Source organism: Paroedura picta, chromosome 5 (assembly GCF_049243985.1).
Source record: "Paroedura picta isolate Pp20150507F chromosome 5, Ppicta_v3.0, whole genome shotgun sequence".
Lineage (NCBI taxonomy): Eukaryota > Metazoa > Chordata > Lepidosauria > Squamata > Gekkonidae > Paroedura > Paroedura picta.
Genome location: NC_135373.1, coordinates 10,545,228 through 10,560,993, shown reverse-complemented (window position 1 = coordinate 10,560,993; position 15,766 = coordinate 10,545,228). Strand labels below are relative to the sequence as shown.

Genomic DNA, 15,766 nt, shown 5'->3' with positions numbered 1-15,766 from the left:
ACTACTAAACACTGGTTACAAATTCCAATTCTCAATACTTGAGGGTGAATTGAGAGGCTTCCCCGCCCTCCTCCTCACCCTCCTCCTCCTTACCCCTGATTCCAGGCAGTGAGAAGGGCCGGCATGGTAAGTCACCTTGGTGGTACTCCTCACCTGGCTGAGCATCCCCAATTCTGTGCCAGGGGAGAGGGAGAGGGAGAGGGAGGAGAGCAACCTGAGGGTCTGTCATGGCAATGCTCTTCACCCAGCTGGGCGTCCCCTGTTTCTGTGCCCTGCCCGCCTCCAGACACTGGCAGGCAGGAATGAGAGGGCCTGCCGTAGTGGCGCTCCTCACCTGGCTGGGCACCCCCTGTTCCCTAGACAGTGGGGGGGGGGCAGCGGGAAGACAGCCAGGCCCACTCACTTAATCTGGCAAATGTAGATTTTAATAACAAGAAGACACTAGATTAGAATCAAATGCTCGCAAACATATGATGCAGTTCTGGGACACAATCTCGCCACAGCTAGACAAAAACAAAAGAAGCTTATTTTAATTTATGTCCCCTCCCATGAGAGAGGAAGTGTGAGAAGAAGGTACGTTAGCACTTGCAAAATCCACTGGAGGAATTTTGGGGGGTGGTCTTGAGCTGCAGACTACCGGAGACAATGTAGCCGCTTTCAGATTTCCCCCAGAATATTAGAACATTTCAAAACTCCACACTCCACAAAATTGTCCACCAAGTTGGAGCTTTTATAAAGTCAAACCCTCAAAGCCTATGACCAGTGTGACCGAGAACTCCAAAACAAGAAATCTGTAGTTTATAATGGATTAAAACAGACATTTGTTGTAGGTAACAAATTGAAACAGGACTTCTTTGCTGTAGGTCTCCAATGCTGCTTCGTATACACTATTTTGTTTTGAGTTCAACCACACACCACAAACTAATAAATCACGGTGTGTCATGGGCTTTGTAGTTTTAAAACGACATAACCTATCATTGATCTTCTGTTCCTCAGCCAGAGAAATATGGACACATGTGATTTACTAATGACAAAATAAGGACCCAATCGAGAATGCCCTTAGGAAGGTGGAGTCGAATTCAACCACACACTAAAAGAACAAGCAACTCGAAATAAGACATAAAACAAAGCTATCCGCAGACAATGACGCCAGACTGGTTGGGCCGACCTTTAAGTTCAGCATGTCTACCCACAGGGCAATGACTCACAGCGTGCAGAGTCAATAAACCACAAAGAGACTGGCCATTGGCTGGCCCGCAGAGCCAGTGAAGCGCACCACACCTCTTTATGAAATAGCAGCAGCAATTTGGGTGGGAAGGGGGAGTCCCAGTTCAGTTCCCCACTGTGAAAGGAGAACAGTCACAAAAGCAAGGCTGGAACAAGGGCCAATAAAGGCCAGGGCCCATTATGCACAGGTTGGACAGTGTACTTTCAATTTGCTTTGTTTTTAATTGTTATTTCTTTCCATTTCTAAACCACCACTTCTAGCCATGCTGGCTCATGGTGGCTTACAACATTTTAAAACACAATCACAATCTAAAACAAGCTTAAAACTAATAACCTAATCTCAACATGATTAAATACAGCCTTCATTAAACAACATCAATCAACAGCATTAGGACCCTACTGCAACCTGATGGGAGTTCTTCTGTGGTCGTGGAAGGAATGAGGTTTAAAATTTCCGGTTTCAAGGTTTGGCACCATCCTGGTTGCAAACTGTACAGAGCTTTTATTCCAATCCCAGGTTGATTCAGTCCCTGCCATTTACAAAGAATGCGATTTTCGTTGGGCGATTTAAATTTTCCTTCTGCAGCAAGAAGGATTGATCCGGAGTGACCCTACCTTTATTGTGCGATATCTTAGAGTTTTTTTCATTCTCAGGGGCATTTCCCACGGCTTAAAAATAGCACAATGGTTGCTGATTGAAAACGCTACTAATTTGCCATAACGCACGACGTCGTTAACGATCTGCAACAATCCTGAAACCGACCCGCCAAAAGCGCTTCGTTGTAGCGCTTTTAGGGGAATCCAGAAAACTGGATTCACCCTCCGGATAGCGATACACTCCTGCAACCAATCTGCAACAGTAGCGCTAAAGACCTGTGCGTTACCATTGTTGCGGGTTCTTCAAAGTCCCTCCTCCCGAGCCTGTCCTCGAAACTTCCGGCGAACTGTTCGCCATTTTTTTTTTCTCCGAGCGAGCGGGGATCTACGAGGCAACGGGACAGCGACTGGCTTTCAAGCACGATCACTTTAGGAAATTCTGCCCGGACACCACAAGAGTTTTTCACAAGCACAGTGGCACACACCGTCACGTTCCCTAAATTTGGCCAAAGCTTAAAACCCCGTCTACCATCGGCCAGTCCTAGCGGAGTCAACGTACAGGGAGCATTTTAAAAAATTCTCCTCTGAGCGTGCCAACGAACATTCGCCGCTCGCAGTCTCCTGCTTAGCTTAGAGGGGTTCAATAGACATGATTCGTGGTGATATCATGAGGGGCGGCTTATGTGTAGTGGGTCTTTGTGTGGTTCCCGGTGCGTGCTTGTGCTTGGGTGCGGACAACCCCTTCCATTGGCGGCTAGACCTCCGGCAAGCGGAGTTGCCGTCCCCCGTTCATTTAAAAAAATTTTCCTCTGAGCGTGCCAACGAACGGTCGCCGCTCGCAGTCTCCTGCTTAGCTTAGAGGGGTTCAATAGACATGATTCGTGGTGATATCATGAGGGGCGGCTTATGTGTAGTGGGTCTTTGTGTGGTTCCCGGTGCGTGCTTGTGCTTGGGTGCGGACAACCCCTTCCATTGGCAGCTATACCTCCGGCAAGCGGAGTCGCCGTCCCCCGTTCATTTTAAAAAACATTCCTCTGAGCGTGCCAACGAACGTACGCCAGTAACATGTCATGTTTGGTTGATTTATGCTGTGGCTGGTGAATATTATTGGGGAACTGCCGAGTACTGCCGCACTTGCTCTCGGTTGAACACCGGCATGCGTTTGTGTAATGGCGGACATTTTCCTAAAATGGCTCCCGCTGCATGTTCAAACTGCTCTTCTCTCGTGTAAACGAATCAGCGCATGCGTTAAGTCAAACAACAAGGGCGCCAATCTGGCCATTAGGAGCAGATCCTGTTCCCGCGCGAGGAGTTTTGAACGTGACATGTGACCTAATGTGGCCAATGCGCGTGTCCCCTACTGCCCTCTACCAATCAGGAGCCGGCTAGTCCCTTTGTCTTTGTGTGCGGGAAGGTATATGATCCGTTGCACCCTGCACCTTCCACCACCATTTTGCTCAGCTACCAGCGAAAGCAACATGGAATCGTCTTCTCAAGCCTCGTCCGTCCCTGCAACCGGCCGTGGCCCAACTTGGAGGGACGCGGAGATCAGGGACCTGATCGGGATTTTCTCGGAGGAGAAAATCCAGGACGCGTTCCAGTCCTCCCACAGGAATAGGGAGGTATTCGAACAAGTGGCCATTAAGATGCGCGCCCTGGGCCACAACAGGACCGGCCTTGAATGCCGGTCGAAGACCAAGACAATGAGGGCAGAGTATATGCGTGCCGTGAACCATAATAAGGGTTCCGGCAACGAGAAGGTTACCTGCCCCTACTTCGAGGAGCAGCGCCAGCTGTACGGAGACGGGGAAGGATCCGGCAGGCCGAAGCGCGTCGGCCGGAGCCTTAAGGTGGTTCGGAAGCCGGCTGCCCCGGTCGAGGAACCACCCGCTGAGGAGGATCCCGGCGAGGGCACCTCGTCCAGCTTTCGCCCTCCACCCCCCGTCCAGCAACGAGCCGCGGAATCGGTAACGCTGGACCTCATCGCCATCGTTCCTGGGGAGCCAGAGGAGGCTCCTGAGCAAACGCCCCTTGCCTCCGGTAAGTGATTTTATTTTTATTTTATATTTCCTTTTGAGCAAATGTGTGTTCTGACGTTTGGCCATCGTTTTCTCGTCAGTTCGTTGCAACGCATAAGATGGTAGGCTGTGGAGTGCTTGCTGTGTTTACTATTTGAAACGGTTTTAATTTTATAATTTAATTTTAATTTTTAAAAGATTTTAAAAGATGGTAGGCTGTGGAGTGCTTGCTGTGTTTACTATTTGAAACGGTTTTAATTTTATAATTTAATTTTAATTTTTAAAAGATTTTAAAAGATGGTAGGCTGTGGAGTGCTTGCTGTGTTTACTATTTGAAACGGTTTTAATTTTATAATTTAATTTTAATTTTTAAAAGATTTTAAAAGATGGTTGGCTGTGGAGTGCTTGATGTGGTTAGTATTTGAAACGGTCATGTTTAACCAACAGCCCCAAAATATTTGCTGCATGCCTCGCCCATAGGCCTTCTGCAGTACTTTGGCTCACTACTTTGGGAGCTTGCTTTGTGGTTCATGGTGTATGCTTGCTCATTTTTCACTATTTTCTGCTCTTGTCCACAGAGACACAGTTGCCAGGGACGGGGCCCCTCGAGTCTCCAGCAGCACCTGACGTGGATAGTGATTCGGGGGCATCAACTAACATTGGTAAGTATTAGTTAAAATAGGGGGGGGGGGCTGTTTTGACTGCTTTGTGCTTTTCTGTTTGTGCAGGGCAGCAGCACTGCTAAGAGAAAGAAGAGAGTCCCTCTGCGTTGCTGGTGTAGCCTTTGAAGCTGGCTTTGCCACCCTTTGGTCCTAGATCTGTTTTTTTTCCTTTTTTTGCAGATTTCATACCCGGAACACAGGAGGAGGAACAGCCTGGGTTGCTTGGACCTCCTGCACGGCGCAGGCGGATACAGATTCAAGATGGTGAGCGTGCATGACCTGTTCCTTTCGAGCCATAGCTGCAGGACAATGTCGCTAGGCACTAACCATGTGCTCCCTTTTAATTGTTGAGAGTCCTGCTGTGAAAGTAGGCAAAAGTAAAAGCACACCATGGGCAAACAAACAATAGCCATGTGCTCGCCGGGGATTGTTTAAATTCTTGGCAGGAAAACACGGGGACAAAAAAGAACACCATGTCCACCATGGTGTGTTTTGACTTTATTGATGTCACTAACAGTTTTGTTTCTCATTTTTTGCCAACAGAGGTTCTTTCAGATGAGGAGGAGGAACCACCCCTGGCTCCAGGCAGCCCACCACCTAGAGGTGCGCTCCCAGCAGAGGAGAGGCTTACGAGGGAACGCGGCAGGCTGAGGCGCGTCTCCGTCTTGACAAGCGTGGGAGAGAGGCTCCTTGAGCACTGCTATGAGGAGTCACGGCGTGCCGCTGCCGCTGACCAAGCCATGCTCACACTCATTGCCCAGGAGGGGAGAAAATTGAGGGCAGTCCTTAGAGAGACAAACCAAATCCTACGCGAAGGCGTGGAGGAGGTGCGACTGATAAGGAGACTCATGGAGAGGGCTGTAGTGGTCATGGAAAGGGCCTACCCTCCACAAATCGCCCCCGCCCCCCCACCACCACCCCCACCACCACCCACACCACCACCCCCACCACCACCCACACCAACACCACCACTTCCAGCACCCACCCCACCGACTCCCTCTCAGAATGCCTCCACCCAAACACGAAGGAGGACTATTCTCGGAAAGAGGAAAATAAAACCAGCAGACAAGTACTCCCCCTCCTAGTTTTGCCCACTTTTTCTATTTCATGTTATCTGTGTTTTGTTGTTTGTTGAATAAAGTTTATATTTTTGACTCTGTCTCTGTGTACCCTACTGTAGAATCTGCAAGGCCGAAAGCGGCCTCTCTAGTGATTGTCTATATTGTGGTACTGCTGTGTGGGTTGGAGGTTGGAGGGGTGTTAGTTCAAGGAGTTTTAGGAGTGTGGTGTGGGGTTAAATATGTGCGAGTTTAAGAAGTCACACTGGAGTCTTGTTATAAAATTTGCAATAACATTTTATTTTAAAAAACATTTTAACAGGGGAAAAACATTAGGGAATGAAACTTGGAGCCCCACCAGCACCACCACCCCCCACCCCCCTGGAAAACCTATTTTTTTTAACAAAACTATACATTTAACAGGGGAAAAACATTAGGGAATGAAACTTGGAGCCCCCCCCCCCCAACCCCTACCCCAAAACACAAACAGGAAACAAAACTCAGGTCCCACTGCTCCCCTGCCCAGCCCCTTCCATCTCCCTCACTCTCCTGCTCAACCTTCCCACGGACCCCCGGACTTTGCGGCGGAAGAGGTCCTCATCCTCCTTCTTCTTAACTGTGTGGGGAGGGAGAAAAAGTACACATTAGTGCCACACATATTTTCAAATTTCTTTAGTTTACATGCATACACTTTTAAGTGGCCTTAGCCACAGTGTGAGAAGAGTTGGGCAGTGGGGAACATAACCTACGTTCTTCCGCCTCCCTCTGTTGCCTTTGCTGCTCAATCTCCCCTTTCAGCTCTGCCACTTGAGCCTCCAGGGAAGTAACTCTGGCCTCCATCGCACGCAGCCTTGCCTCCACAGTTTCAGCTATAGAAATCAAACAAAGAATTTAATAACACTTCAAATGGGAGCATCACAGCAGGCTCCCATATGGCTCCATGGGGGTACACACACATGGGTCTCCCGCACAGGCATAAAACTCTCACCTGCAGCCTGTCCCGAGGTGGAAGGTCCCTCTTCCTCCCCCTCCTCACGCTCAGGTGCTGTTGCCAGCTTGGATGGTGATTGTGTGGCTGGGCAAAGAAAAAGACAAATCATAATTAAAAGCACACAAAACAGAGATGAAACACAGCTGGTGGACACACCACAGTTAGAGTCTAAGCGCATAACCAAAGTGGTTCTACAGTACTGGCTGGCTAAGTCTGAGGGGGTTGACAGCATCTAAATACTTTCTCGAATTTCATTGGGGACAGTAGGGGAAAGAGGCAGCTAGTCATTCCATGCATGTTTAAGGGTAAAACACAACGAGGGCAGCACTCACCCATATGCCTCCTCATGTCCAGGGGGGGCTTCCCAGCCTTCTCCCATATTTTTACCATCTGGTCGTGGAAGACCGTCCTCCCACTTGGCTGCGGGATCCCCCCCCACTGTTCCAGACTGTTTAGGAAGTCCAGCTTAAGGCGCTTGAATTTTGTCCGGACCTGCTCCCAGGTCCGGACGTAGCCCCTTTCCCTCAGCTTTGAAGCCAACACCAGGTAAGCACCCTTGGTGTGGCAGTGGGTGCTGGCCATAAGGCGGCCAACACTTTTCGATTGGAGCACAAGCTCCAGAAGTGCCTCAGCCTCGGCGCGCTGCCAGAAGGAGCCCTTCCGTGGCTTCGGCATCTTCGGAATGACGGTTAGGGAACGAACGTGCGTTGCTCCGATAGACCACCCCGTTTTTTAAATGTATCAAAGCTGCCCACCAATAAAATTATTCATTGGAACATAAGTGGATTGATCCTCCGGTTTGACAGGGGTCGCCAATACTTCCTGGCTACCCGCCTCCCCGAACTTTCCCCATTCAGCGCTTCCGTATTGTGTTTGTCAATTTCAGTTGGGAGTTAGCATTTAGGGCTGTCAAAGTGCTTTTGGACCAGAGAATCCCCGTTTTTTTGCTGGCAAAGTACACAAACCGCACAAGACAAGGTTAAACAAATAACACAAAACTTTATTCACCAACAAGAGAGTGGGAAAAACAATTAAACACGCCTCCTGTTTCTGTAGATGTGGGTGGCTATGGCGTCCCGAACCTTGCACCCCTCTGCATAGATTCTTCTTCTCCTTGCTTCAGGGATGTCTTGTGTGTCCTCAAGGACAACAGGATCAGGTTCATCCACAGGGAAGGGGATGTTATGTCCCTTGTCCTCGCATATGTTGTGCAAAATGACACACGCGATGATCAGCGGAGTCACATTGTCTATATGCACGTGTAGTCGGGACATCAGGCAACGGAACCGGGACTTCAAACGTCCAAAGGCACGCTCCACTACATTCCTTGCCCGGGAGTGAGTGAGGTTGTAGTGGCTATGCACGTCTGTCCTTGGCCGCTTGTAGGGAGTCATGAGCCAGCGTCGTATTGGGTAGGCTCCGTCCCCGAGCACCAACGGCGGCACACGCACGCCCTCAATGGTGGCGGTGGGGTTTCCTGGAACAAAGACCCCTTCGTCCATGGCTTTCCTGAGGTTGGATTCCCTGAAAACAAGGGCATCATGCCTCCTGCCACTCCACCCCACCTCGGCATCGATAAACCGGCCGGAGAAGTCCACTGTTCCTTGCAGGAGAACAGAGCAAAAGTCCTTCCTGTTCCCGTACTCTTTTATGCTTCCCCCGGGGGCACGGATAGGGATGTGGCTTCCATCGACGGCCGCAAAACAATGCGGGAATCCAAGCCTGGCAAACCCGTCCATACTCTGGAATAAGGGAAAGAAAAGAATATAAGCCATTGCATGTCAGCGTGGGGTGTATCGCGTCTTCGTTGCTGACCTGTCAAACAAGAAAAAAAATTTAAAGGGCAAAGGGGATAGAATGACACTCACCGCTCCAAGCCGGTCTCCGAGGCACACGACTTTGCTGAACAATTCCGCCTCCATGGCGAGGCAGAACTCCTTAAGGATATCGCCAACCGTAGTGACTCCGAGTCCGAATTGCTGGGCTACTGTCCGGAAGTACTGAGGGGTGGCCAAGTACCACAATGCGGCAGCCACCCTTTTTTCAACTGGAACGGGGCGCCGCATGCCAGTGACTTGCCTCTCCATGCGTCCACGTAGAGCCTCCACGAGTTCAAAAAATGTCCCCCTCGACATCCTGAAGTTGGCAATCCAGTGGTCATCATCCCAGCGAGTCCACACAAAATTCTCCCACCAGTCAGAGGATCGTTCGTCCACCCAGAACTGTCTGGGGAACCGGACCTCTGCCAGTGCTTGCCAGCGTTTCTTGGCCGCCATGGTTACCCTTACAGAACGTCTTCTGCTGCTGGTCAGCGTTCCGGGCACCCGTTCTCGGTACTCCGCGATAGCAGACGTCCGACGCGACAAGGCGGTATTCATGCGCTGGAGCACCGCGAGCATGTAAGCCAGCAATTGAAAAATAAGCCTCTCCATTGCAACGTTGACCTGTGCTGCGGGCAGTAGGCTACGCAAACAAAAGAGTGAGGCCGACCGCGTGTCTGCCCAGGTGCATATAAGCAGGTAACCTGTGGGCGTGTACTGTGGGCGGGGATTAACCAATCAAACATGTCAATGCATCTGGTTCCTAGAAAACAATAGAAAACACGTTCCAAGGGCGCCAATGATCGGACGATAACGCGTTGCTACGGGGTTTCCTGGGTTTTTTAAAAAAAAAGGGGACCCCGACAAGTTCGGCTTTAGGGTCGAGGTCAAAGGTGTGCCTGCAGTTTGATTGACGGGCACGGGAGGCCAGAAGCGCTAAAAAGGGACCTCCTTTGTAGCGATAAGACGGAGAACCGGAAGCCTGTGGGTTACGAAAGTGGCGAGAAGTGAAAGTGCCAAATTCCGCAAAAACCGCAGCTGTGCGTTACGGGCACGGCTAGTTACATTTCGCTACTTGAAGTAGCGCTTTCACAAACGGCAACCAAATAGCAACTTTGAGCTCTGTGCGAAATGGCCCTCAATATTTCAAGATTCGGATTATCTCCATGGTAGAGACTGAGTAGCCAAAGGTGGCCATGTGATAAGCTTGCCTTAAAGGAGAAGCCCCTAATTTCTCTCAACTTCTGTCGATCTTGGATTTTTTCTCCCTTCTCCGCCTTCTTCGATCCTACCCCCCCTTCCTCCAAGAAAAGAAAGAGGCTCCCTGCATGGCTCCTCTCTCCCCCCCCCCCTTCAAGAAAAGAAAGAGTGAGCCTCCCCCCCCCTTCTGAACTACCCTAACCACGTGCAGAGCACTTTCCTGTTTCAATGGGGGGGGGGGGAAGAGAAAGACCCGAGTTCAAATCAATCTGAATTCAACAGGATTGAAAATGTAATAAACAAAGTAAGTGCAGACTCTGCCCTGGTCTCAACCAAACGCCTGGCAGAAGAGCTCTGTCTTACAAGCACAGTGGAACTGGATCAGCTAAACCAGGGCCCTGAGATCCTCCAGGAGCTCATTCAGGATTTTGAATGGCTACAGAAAGGCATTTCAGCTAGCTTGAGATTCAAAATTAGCGATGCGAGCCTCCAGGTGGGGCCTGGGGATTCCCCTGGAATTGCAGCTCATCTCCTGTCAAGAGATCAATTCCTCTGGAAGAAATAGATTGCTCTGGAGGGTGGAATCCAGGGCATTGCACCCCATTGAAGTTCCTGTCCTCCTTGAGCTTTGTCCCCAAATCTACAGGAATTGCCCGAACTGGATCTGCCAACCCTATCCCCGCATCCATGGCCGGTGGCTCCGTGGCCCTGTGAGCGTTCCCCAGGGGATCCCCGTCCTTTCCCCTGTATCCTTTAAGGACTTGTCTGCAAGCTGTTCCCGGTACTGGCAAGAAAGAAGGGAACAGGCTGTTCCCAGTGACCTGGGGGTAGCATTCTCACGTGCTTTACCACACCTGGGAAAGGGGGCAGAGCCTGGATGCCTGGTTCTGCCCCAAACTGCCTTCTCTCTTCCCTAAGTAATTGGCCTTTCTTAGTCCTCAAACCCTGCCCCAATCAGTTTCCCAGCCTGCTGTCTTCAAGCACTACCTTCCTTCTTGCCCTGGGACCAGCGGGAGGTTTCCTTCCATTCAACTGACTCACCTCACTTACAGAACCTTGCTTGTTGTCGAACGTTCCATTGTTCATACATGAATCATGAGCGGCAGTGAATTTTATGAACTTTCCATGAGAGCACCACCCACAGGAGAGAGAGGAGCACAGCAGACTGACAACACCCAGCAGAGTTTAAATGTGCAGAGGTGAGCAAAGTACCTCCCCAATTTCCAGGTATTTTCCAACCTGGAGCTGGCAACCCTAAGTCTGCTGGACCAGTAAATAGCAAATCAAATATCTGCACAATCTATGGTTGACCGCTTCCTAGAGTTGCCAGGTCCCTCCTGGGGATGACTTGCTAGGAGAAAAACCCAAGCCATGTCACAGTCATTGGTGTCTCCCAGGAAGTGACATCATGCCAGCGACTTCCAGATGTCACTCTGGTATTTGGATAAAAACTCGATGGTAAAAACAATCTCGCTCATAGAATTTTCCCACAAATACCAGAGCATTGCCAAGAAGTTGCTGGGATGATGATATCGCTTCCTCTTTCTATTGGTAAGTCCCCCCTAGGCCTTCCTTTTTCTACTGGTAAGACCCTCGGCCAGCCAACTGATCAGTGGCTTGAGGACAGGGCATGGTAGAGGAGGACCTTGTCTCTAACAGGTGTATGTATGAACCCCCAAACCTCCACATAATGGTTGGAGATCTCCTGCTATTACAATCGATCTCCAGGTAACAGAGATATGTTCGCCTGGAGAGAATGGCTGCTTTGGAAGGTGGGGCTCCATGGCATAATACCCTGTTGAGGTCCCTCACCTGCCCAAACCACACTCATGCTGGGTTCCACCCCCAAAATCTCCAGGTATTTCTCAACCTGCAGCTGACAACCTAAGCACAATCCTCTGCTGTTATCTGGGGATCATGGCCAATATAATCGCCAGTTGGAAGCTAGTCTAGACACAGGGCAAACTGTGGAAGGTTCAACCAGAAACTGAGCTAATACCTGCTCGGGGAGCAGCTTAGGGCTTACCTATTTATGGTCCTGCTCAGAAACCACTGTACTCCTGGCCTCCCCTGTGGGAAGAAGCAGGTAGCACCAGAGCAGCTGTTCTCAACCTTTTTATCATTGAAACATTCTTCAGGCTTCAAGAAACCCCAGAAGAGGTACAATAGTGCAGAATATGGTTAGGAAGCAGAGCTGTGGACATGCCCACCTGGGGCCCTCCCCTTCCCACCCCCTCCAGGCACATCATTGGCCATTTTGGGATGGGTGGGTCAACACAACTATATCTGGTCATAAGGTAAAGGTAAAGGTATCCCCTGTGCAAGCACCGAGTCATGTCTGACCCTTGGGGTGACGCCCTCTAGCATTTTCATGGCAGACTCAATACAGGGTGGTTTGCCAGTGCCTTCCCCAGTCATCACCGTTTACCCCCCAGCAAGCTGGGTACTTATTTTAGGATGGACGGCTGAGTCGACCTTGAGCCGGCTGCTGGGATCGAACTCCCAGCCTCATGGTCAGAGCTTCAGGCAGCATGTTGGCTGCCTTACCACCCTGCGCCACAAGAGAGTCACTCATTCAGGTGATATTTGGTCATATCACCTGATAAATGTTTAACAAATTTTTAAAAATATATTTAAAAATTAATTCCACCCATTTGGGAAACCCTTCCAGGGCCATCAAGAAACCCCAGGGTTTCACAAAACCCTGGTTGAGAAAGCCTATACTAGAGGAGTACAGCTGATCTCATAAAGCGAACTCCACTCATATTCAATACTCTTTATATAAAACATGTCAAATGCCACGAGGTGCCTAAACCCATGCTTTACAGTGTCTTGAAAAGATGGATAAAGAAAGACTCTTAAAAAATCAATACAGATTTCACATCAGTCTGATTATACCAGTGGGGTTTGAAAACACAAAGGACCATGAATTTGAGGTTTTCCTCACTATGTCCAGTCTCCACATATTGGAGCTTCTATGTACCGGTTCCTAATGCAAAAAAAATGTTCATTTATACTAGCGTGAATGGCACATATACACATGACAACGTATCTGTTTTTGACTTGGGCATTCTATTATCAGCAGTGTGGTGTTGTGGTTAAGAGCAGTGGTTTCTAATCTGGCAAGCTGAGTTTGATTCCTTGCTTTTCCACATGCAGCCAGCTGGGTGACCTTGAGCTAGTCACAGCTCTGATAGTGCGGTTCTCACAGAACAAACCTGTCAGGGCTTTCTCAGCCCCACCTCCCTCACAGGGTGTCTGTTGTGGGGAGAGGAAAGGAAGACAACTGTAAGCCACTTTGAGACTCTTTCAGGCAGTGAAAAGCGGGGTATAGAAAACCTTCTTCTTGGTGCCACAATTACTTATAAATGTCTATAATTGACTTTCACATGCAATTCTGGAGCTTCATACATAGAAGGACATTATCCCCTATCCTCTTTCCATCTGTGGTGCTCCAACTCTACCGAAGCCTAGGAAGAATAGGTTGTTACTACCACCATCTTAATTATTGATTGTTAATTGTTTACATGCCAACTGTATTGTTGTATTAATTGTTGTTATAGGGGTTTTGTAAGGGGTACGATTTTAATGGTGATTTTACTGTATGTTGGGAATGTTGTAATAGATGGAAATTTTATGGAATGTCTTATGTGATGTGAACCAGCCAGCTTGCTGGGCGCAGCGGTGTACAAATATAATAAATAAATAAATACATGCATACATACATACATACATTGTCATATCCCTGTGTATATTTGAAGATGCATTTAAGGCATCTGTAATGGCCAACTCTATCCCTTATGCTAAAAGGACAAAATAGATCTGAGCTGATGAGGATATTTTGAAGGGCCTGTGTCCTTTTAAAACCAATCATCGATTTAACTTCACACCCAGAAATCTCAGAAATGAAATGCCAATGCCTTAGAATGCATTTCTGATCACATTAGATAGGGCAGTGGTTCTCAGCCTTCCTAATGCTTGCAACCCTTTAATACCGTTCCTCATGTTGTGATGACCCCCAACCATACAATTATGCAAGGGTTCTTTCACAGAAATTAAACCAAAACTGAACAATGGCGTGAAGATCCATTGTTCATAATTGTATATAAATTGTTTTCCTCCAGGGTTTTTTAGTTCGGCCTCTTGTCCTACCATGCCGATCTTGCTCTTTTCCACTGCTCCAGACAGATGAATGCTCTATCTTGATCTACCCTGCAAGGATGGCACACCCCACGCCCACCCAAGCTGCTTGCCCTGCCACGACCTCTGTGAAAAGGTTGTTCAACCCCCAAAGGGCTCCTGTTCCCCAGGCTGAAAACCACTGAGATAAGATTTCTCAACCAGGATTTTGTGAAACCCTGGAGATTTTTTTTAAGGTCCTGGAAGGGTTTCCCAAATGGGTGGGAGTTAATTATATATATTGACCCCCACACACATACAAATGACCAATGATGGGGCTGGAGGGGGTGGGAAGGGGAGGATCCCCAGGTGGGCGTGTCCACAGCTCTGCTTCCCAGCCCTATTCTGCATGATCACGGCATTTCTGGGGTTTCCCGAAGCCTGTAGAATATTTCAGGGGGTTCTCAATGGTAAAAATGTTGAGAAAGACTGCATAAAATAACGGATTATATCTAAAGGAACAAGCTAATTGCTCCACCTTACTTTTTCTTCATCCTGAAGTAGTCACATAACAGACTGCATCCTAATTCTAGCTTCCCTGATAATCCTACCGGGACATCCATGGCATATCGTAACAATAGAAATCTGTGCAATTAAACCAGGCAGGGCAGAAAGGCTGTGGTGAGACCAGAGCCGGGCTGCTGATGGCCTCCCAGTTTAACTCTACTGGGTCAGCACAATTAAGCACTTACTGCATCTTTCACACAGGCAGACCTGAACTGGCCCTGCTTGCAAGCCATTGCAGAGCAGTAATAATGTACCGCTTTATCTTCTGATGTCTGCATGTTCAACCTTTGATAAAGGGACAGGCAGGGCCGGTTTATCCACATAGCACATGAAGCACATGCAACGGACCCCACGCTTACAGGGGCTCTGCAGGGTGTCTTCCCACCCATGGATCAGGGCTGTAGCCTCTCTTCTTTAAGGACACTCGGAATGACATCCCTTTCCATTGTCGGGGGTTCCTCCATTCTCAGTGTTGCTGCTTCTGCCACAATTGTACTTTGCTAGCCCCTGCAAGAGCCTCTTGTGGCGCAGAGTAGTAAGGCAGCTGTCTGAAGCTGTCTGCCCATGAGGCTGGGAGTTCGATCCCAGCAGCCGGCTCAAGGTTGACTCAGCCTTCCATCCTTCCGAGGTCGGTAAAATGAGTAACCAGCTTGCTGGGGAGTAAACGGTAATGACTGGGGAAGGCACTGGCAAACCGCCCCGTATTGAGTCTGCCATGAAAATGCTAGAGGGCGTCACCCCAAGGGTCAGACATGATTCGGTGCTTGCACAGGGGATACCTTTACCTTTAGCCCCTGTAAATCCTTAAACTGGTTCTGGTACTACAGGCCCTGTGAATCCTTAAACCACTTCTGGGGACAAGAGGAAGCCATACTCCAAGTCATGGTGTCCCCCACACCCCAAGCAGCCTGAATGCCACCCTAGGTTGCAGATGGGAATTGGACATCTCCTGTGGGAGCTTCTGGCATTCTGCAAGGCTTGCAAAATGGAGCTCTTCCGCCAGGTTTATGGTTGAGGCCGGTGCAGTGAGAAGATCTGACCCCCCCCCCACTCCTCTGTGTAGATGTGTTGGGGGCGGGGTGTTAGGGGGTTGAATGCTGCCATGTATTTTAGGGTTTTGATATGATTATATTCTATGTCCTGAAAGTTTAATAGGGTTTTATTGGGGTTTTATATGGACAAATTGTACCCTGCCATGAACCCATTCAGGGAGTGGCTGGTAATCAATCAATCAATCAATCAATCAATCAATCAATGGATCTTGAGATGAACTAGATCAGTTCTCCCGAAGAAAAGTGCTGTTTTGGACAGTGGATTCTATGGTGTTATACCCTACTGAGGTCTCTCCCCAAACCCTGCCCCCCAAGGTCTACCCCCTGAAATCTCCAGGTATTTCCCAAGACTACAGCTGTTAGCCCAAGTTGCCAAATTCTTGGTGGTACCTTCCTTACAGTCTTTGATATGTTCAGGAGTTGTCACTCTGCAATGAAGAAACTCATTCGGATGT

General features: G+C 49.0%; 1 protein-coding gene across 1 annotated transcript; it reads left to right on the top strand.

Annotated features, from left to right (window-relative positions):
- The first annotated feature begins 1,907 nt into the window (after positions 1–1,907).
- LOC143837058 (uncharacterized) lies at positions 1,908–5,658 on the top strand. Its single transcript, XM_077336477.1, has 4 exons — positions 1,908–3,864; positions 4,421–4,504; positions 4,685–4,768; positions 5,048–5,658. Exons 1-4 carry the CDS (start codon positions 3,243–3,245, stop codon positions 5,587–5,589), a joined length of 1,332 nt encoding a protein of 443 aa, XP_077192592.1. The 5' UTR covers positions 1,908–3,242; the 3' UTR covers positions 5,590–5,658.
- Positions 5,659–15,766: the final 10,108 nt, after the last annotated feature.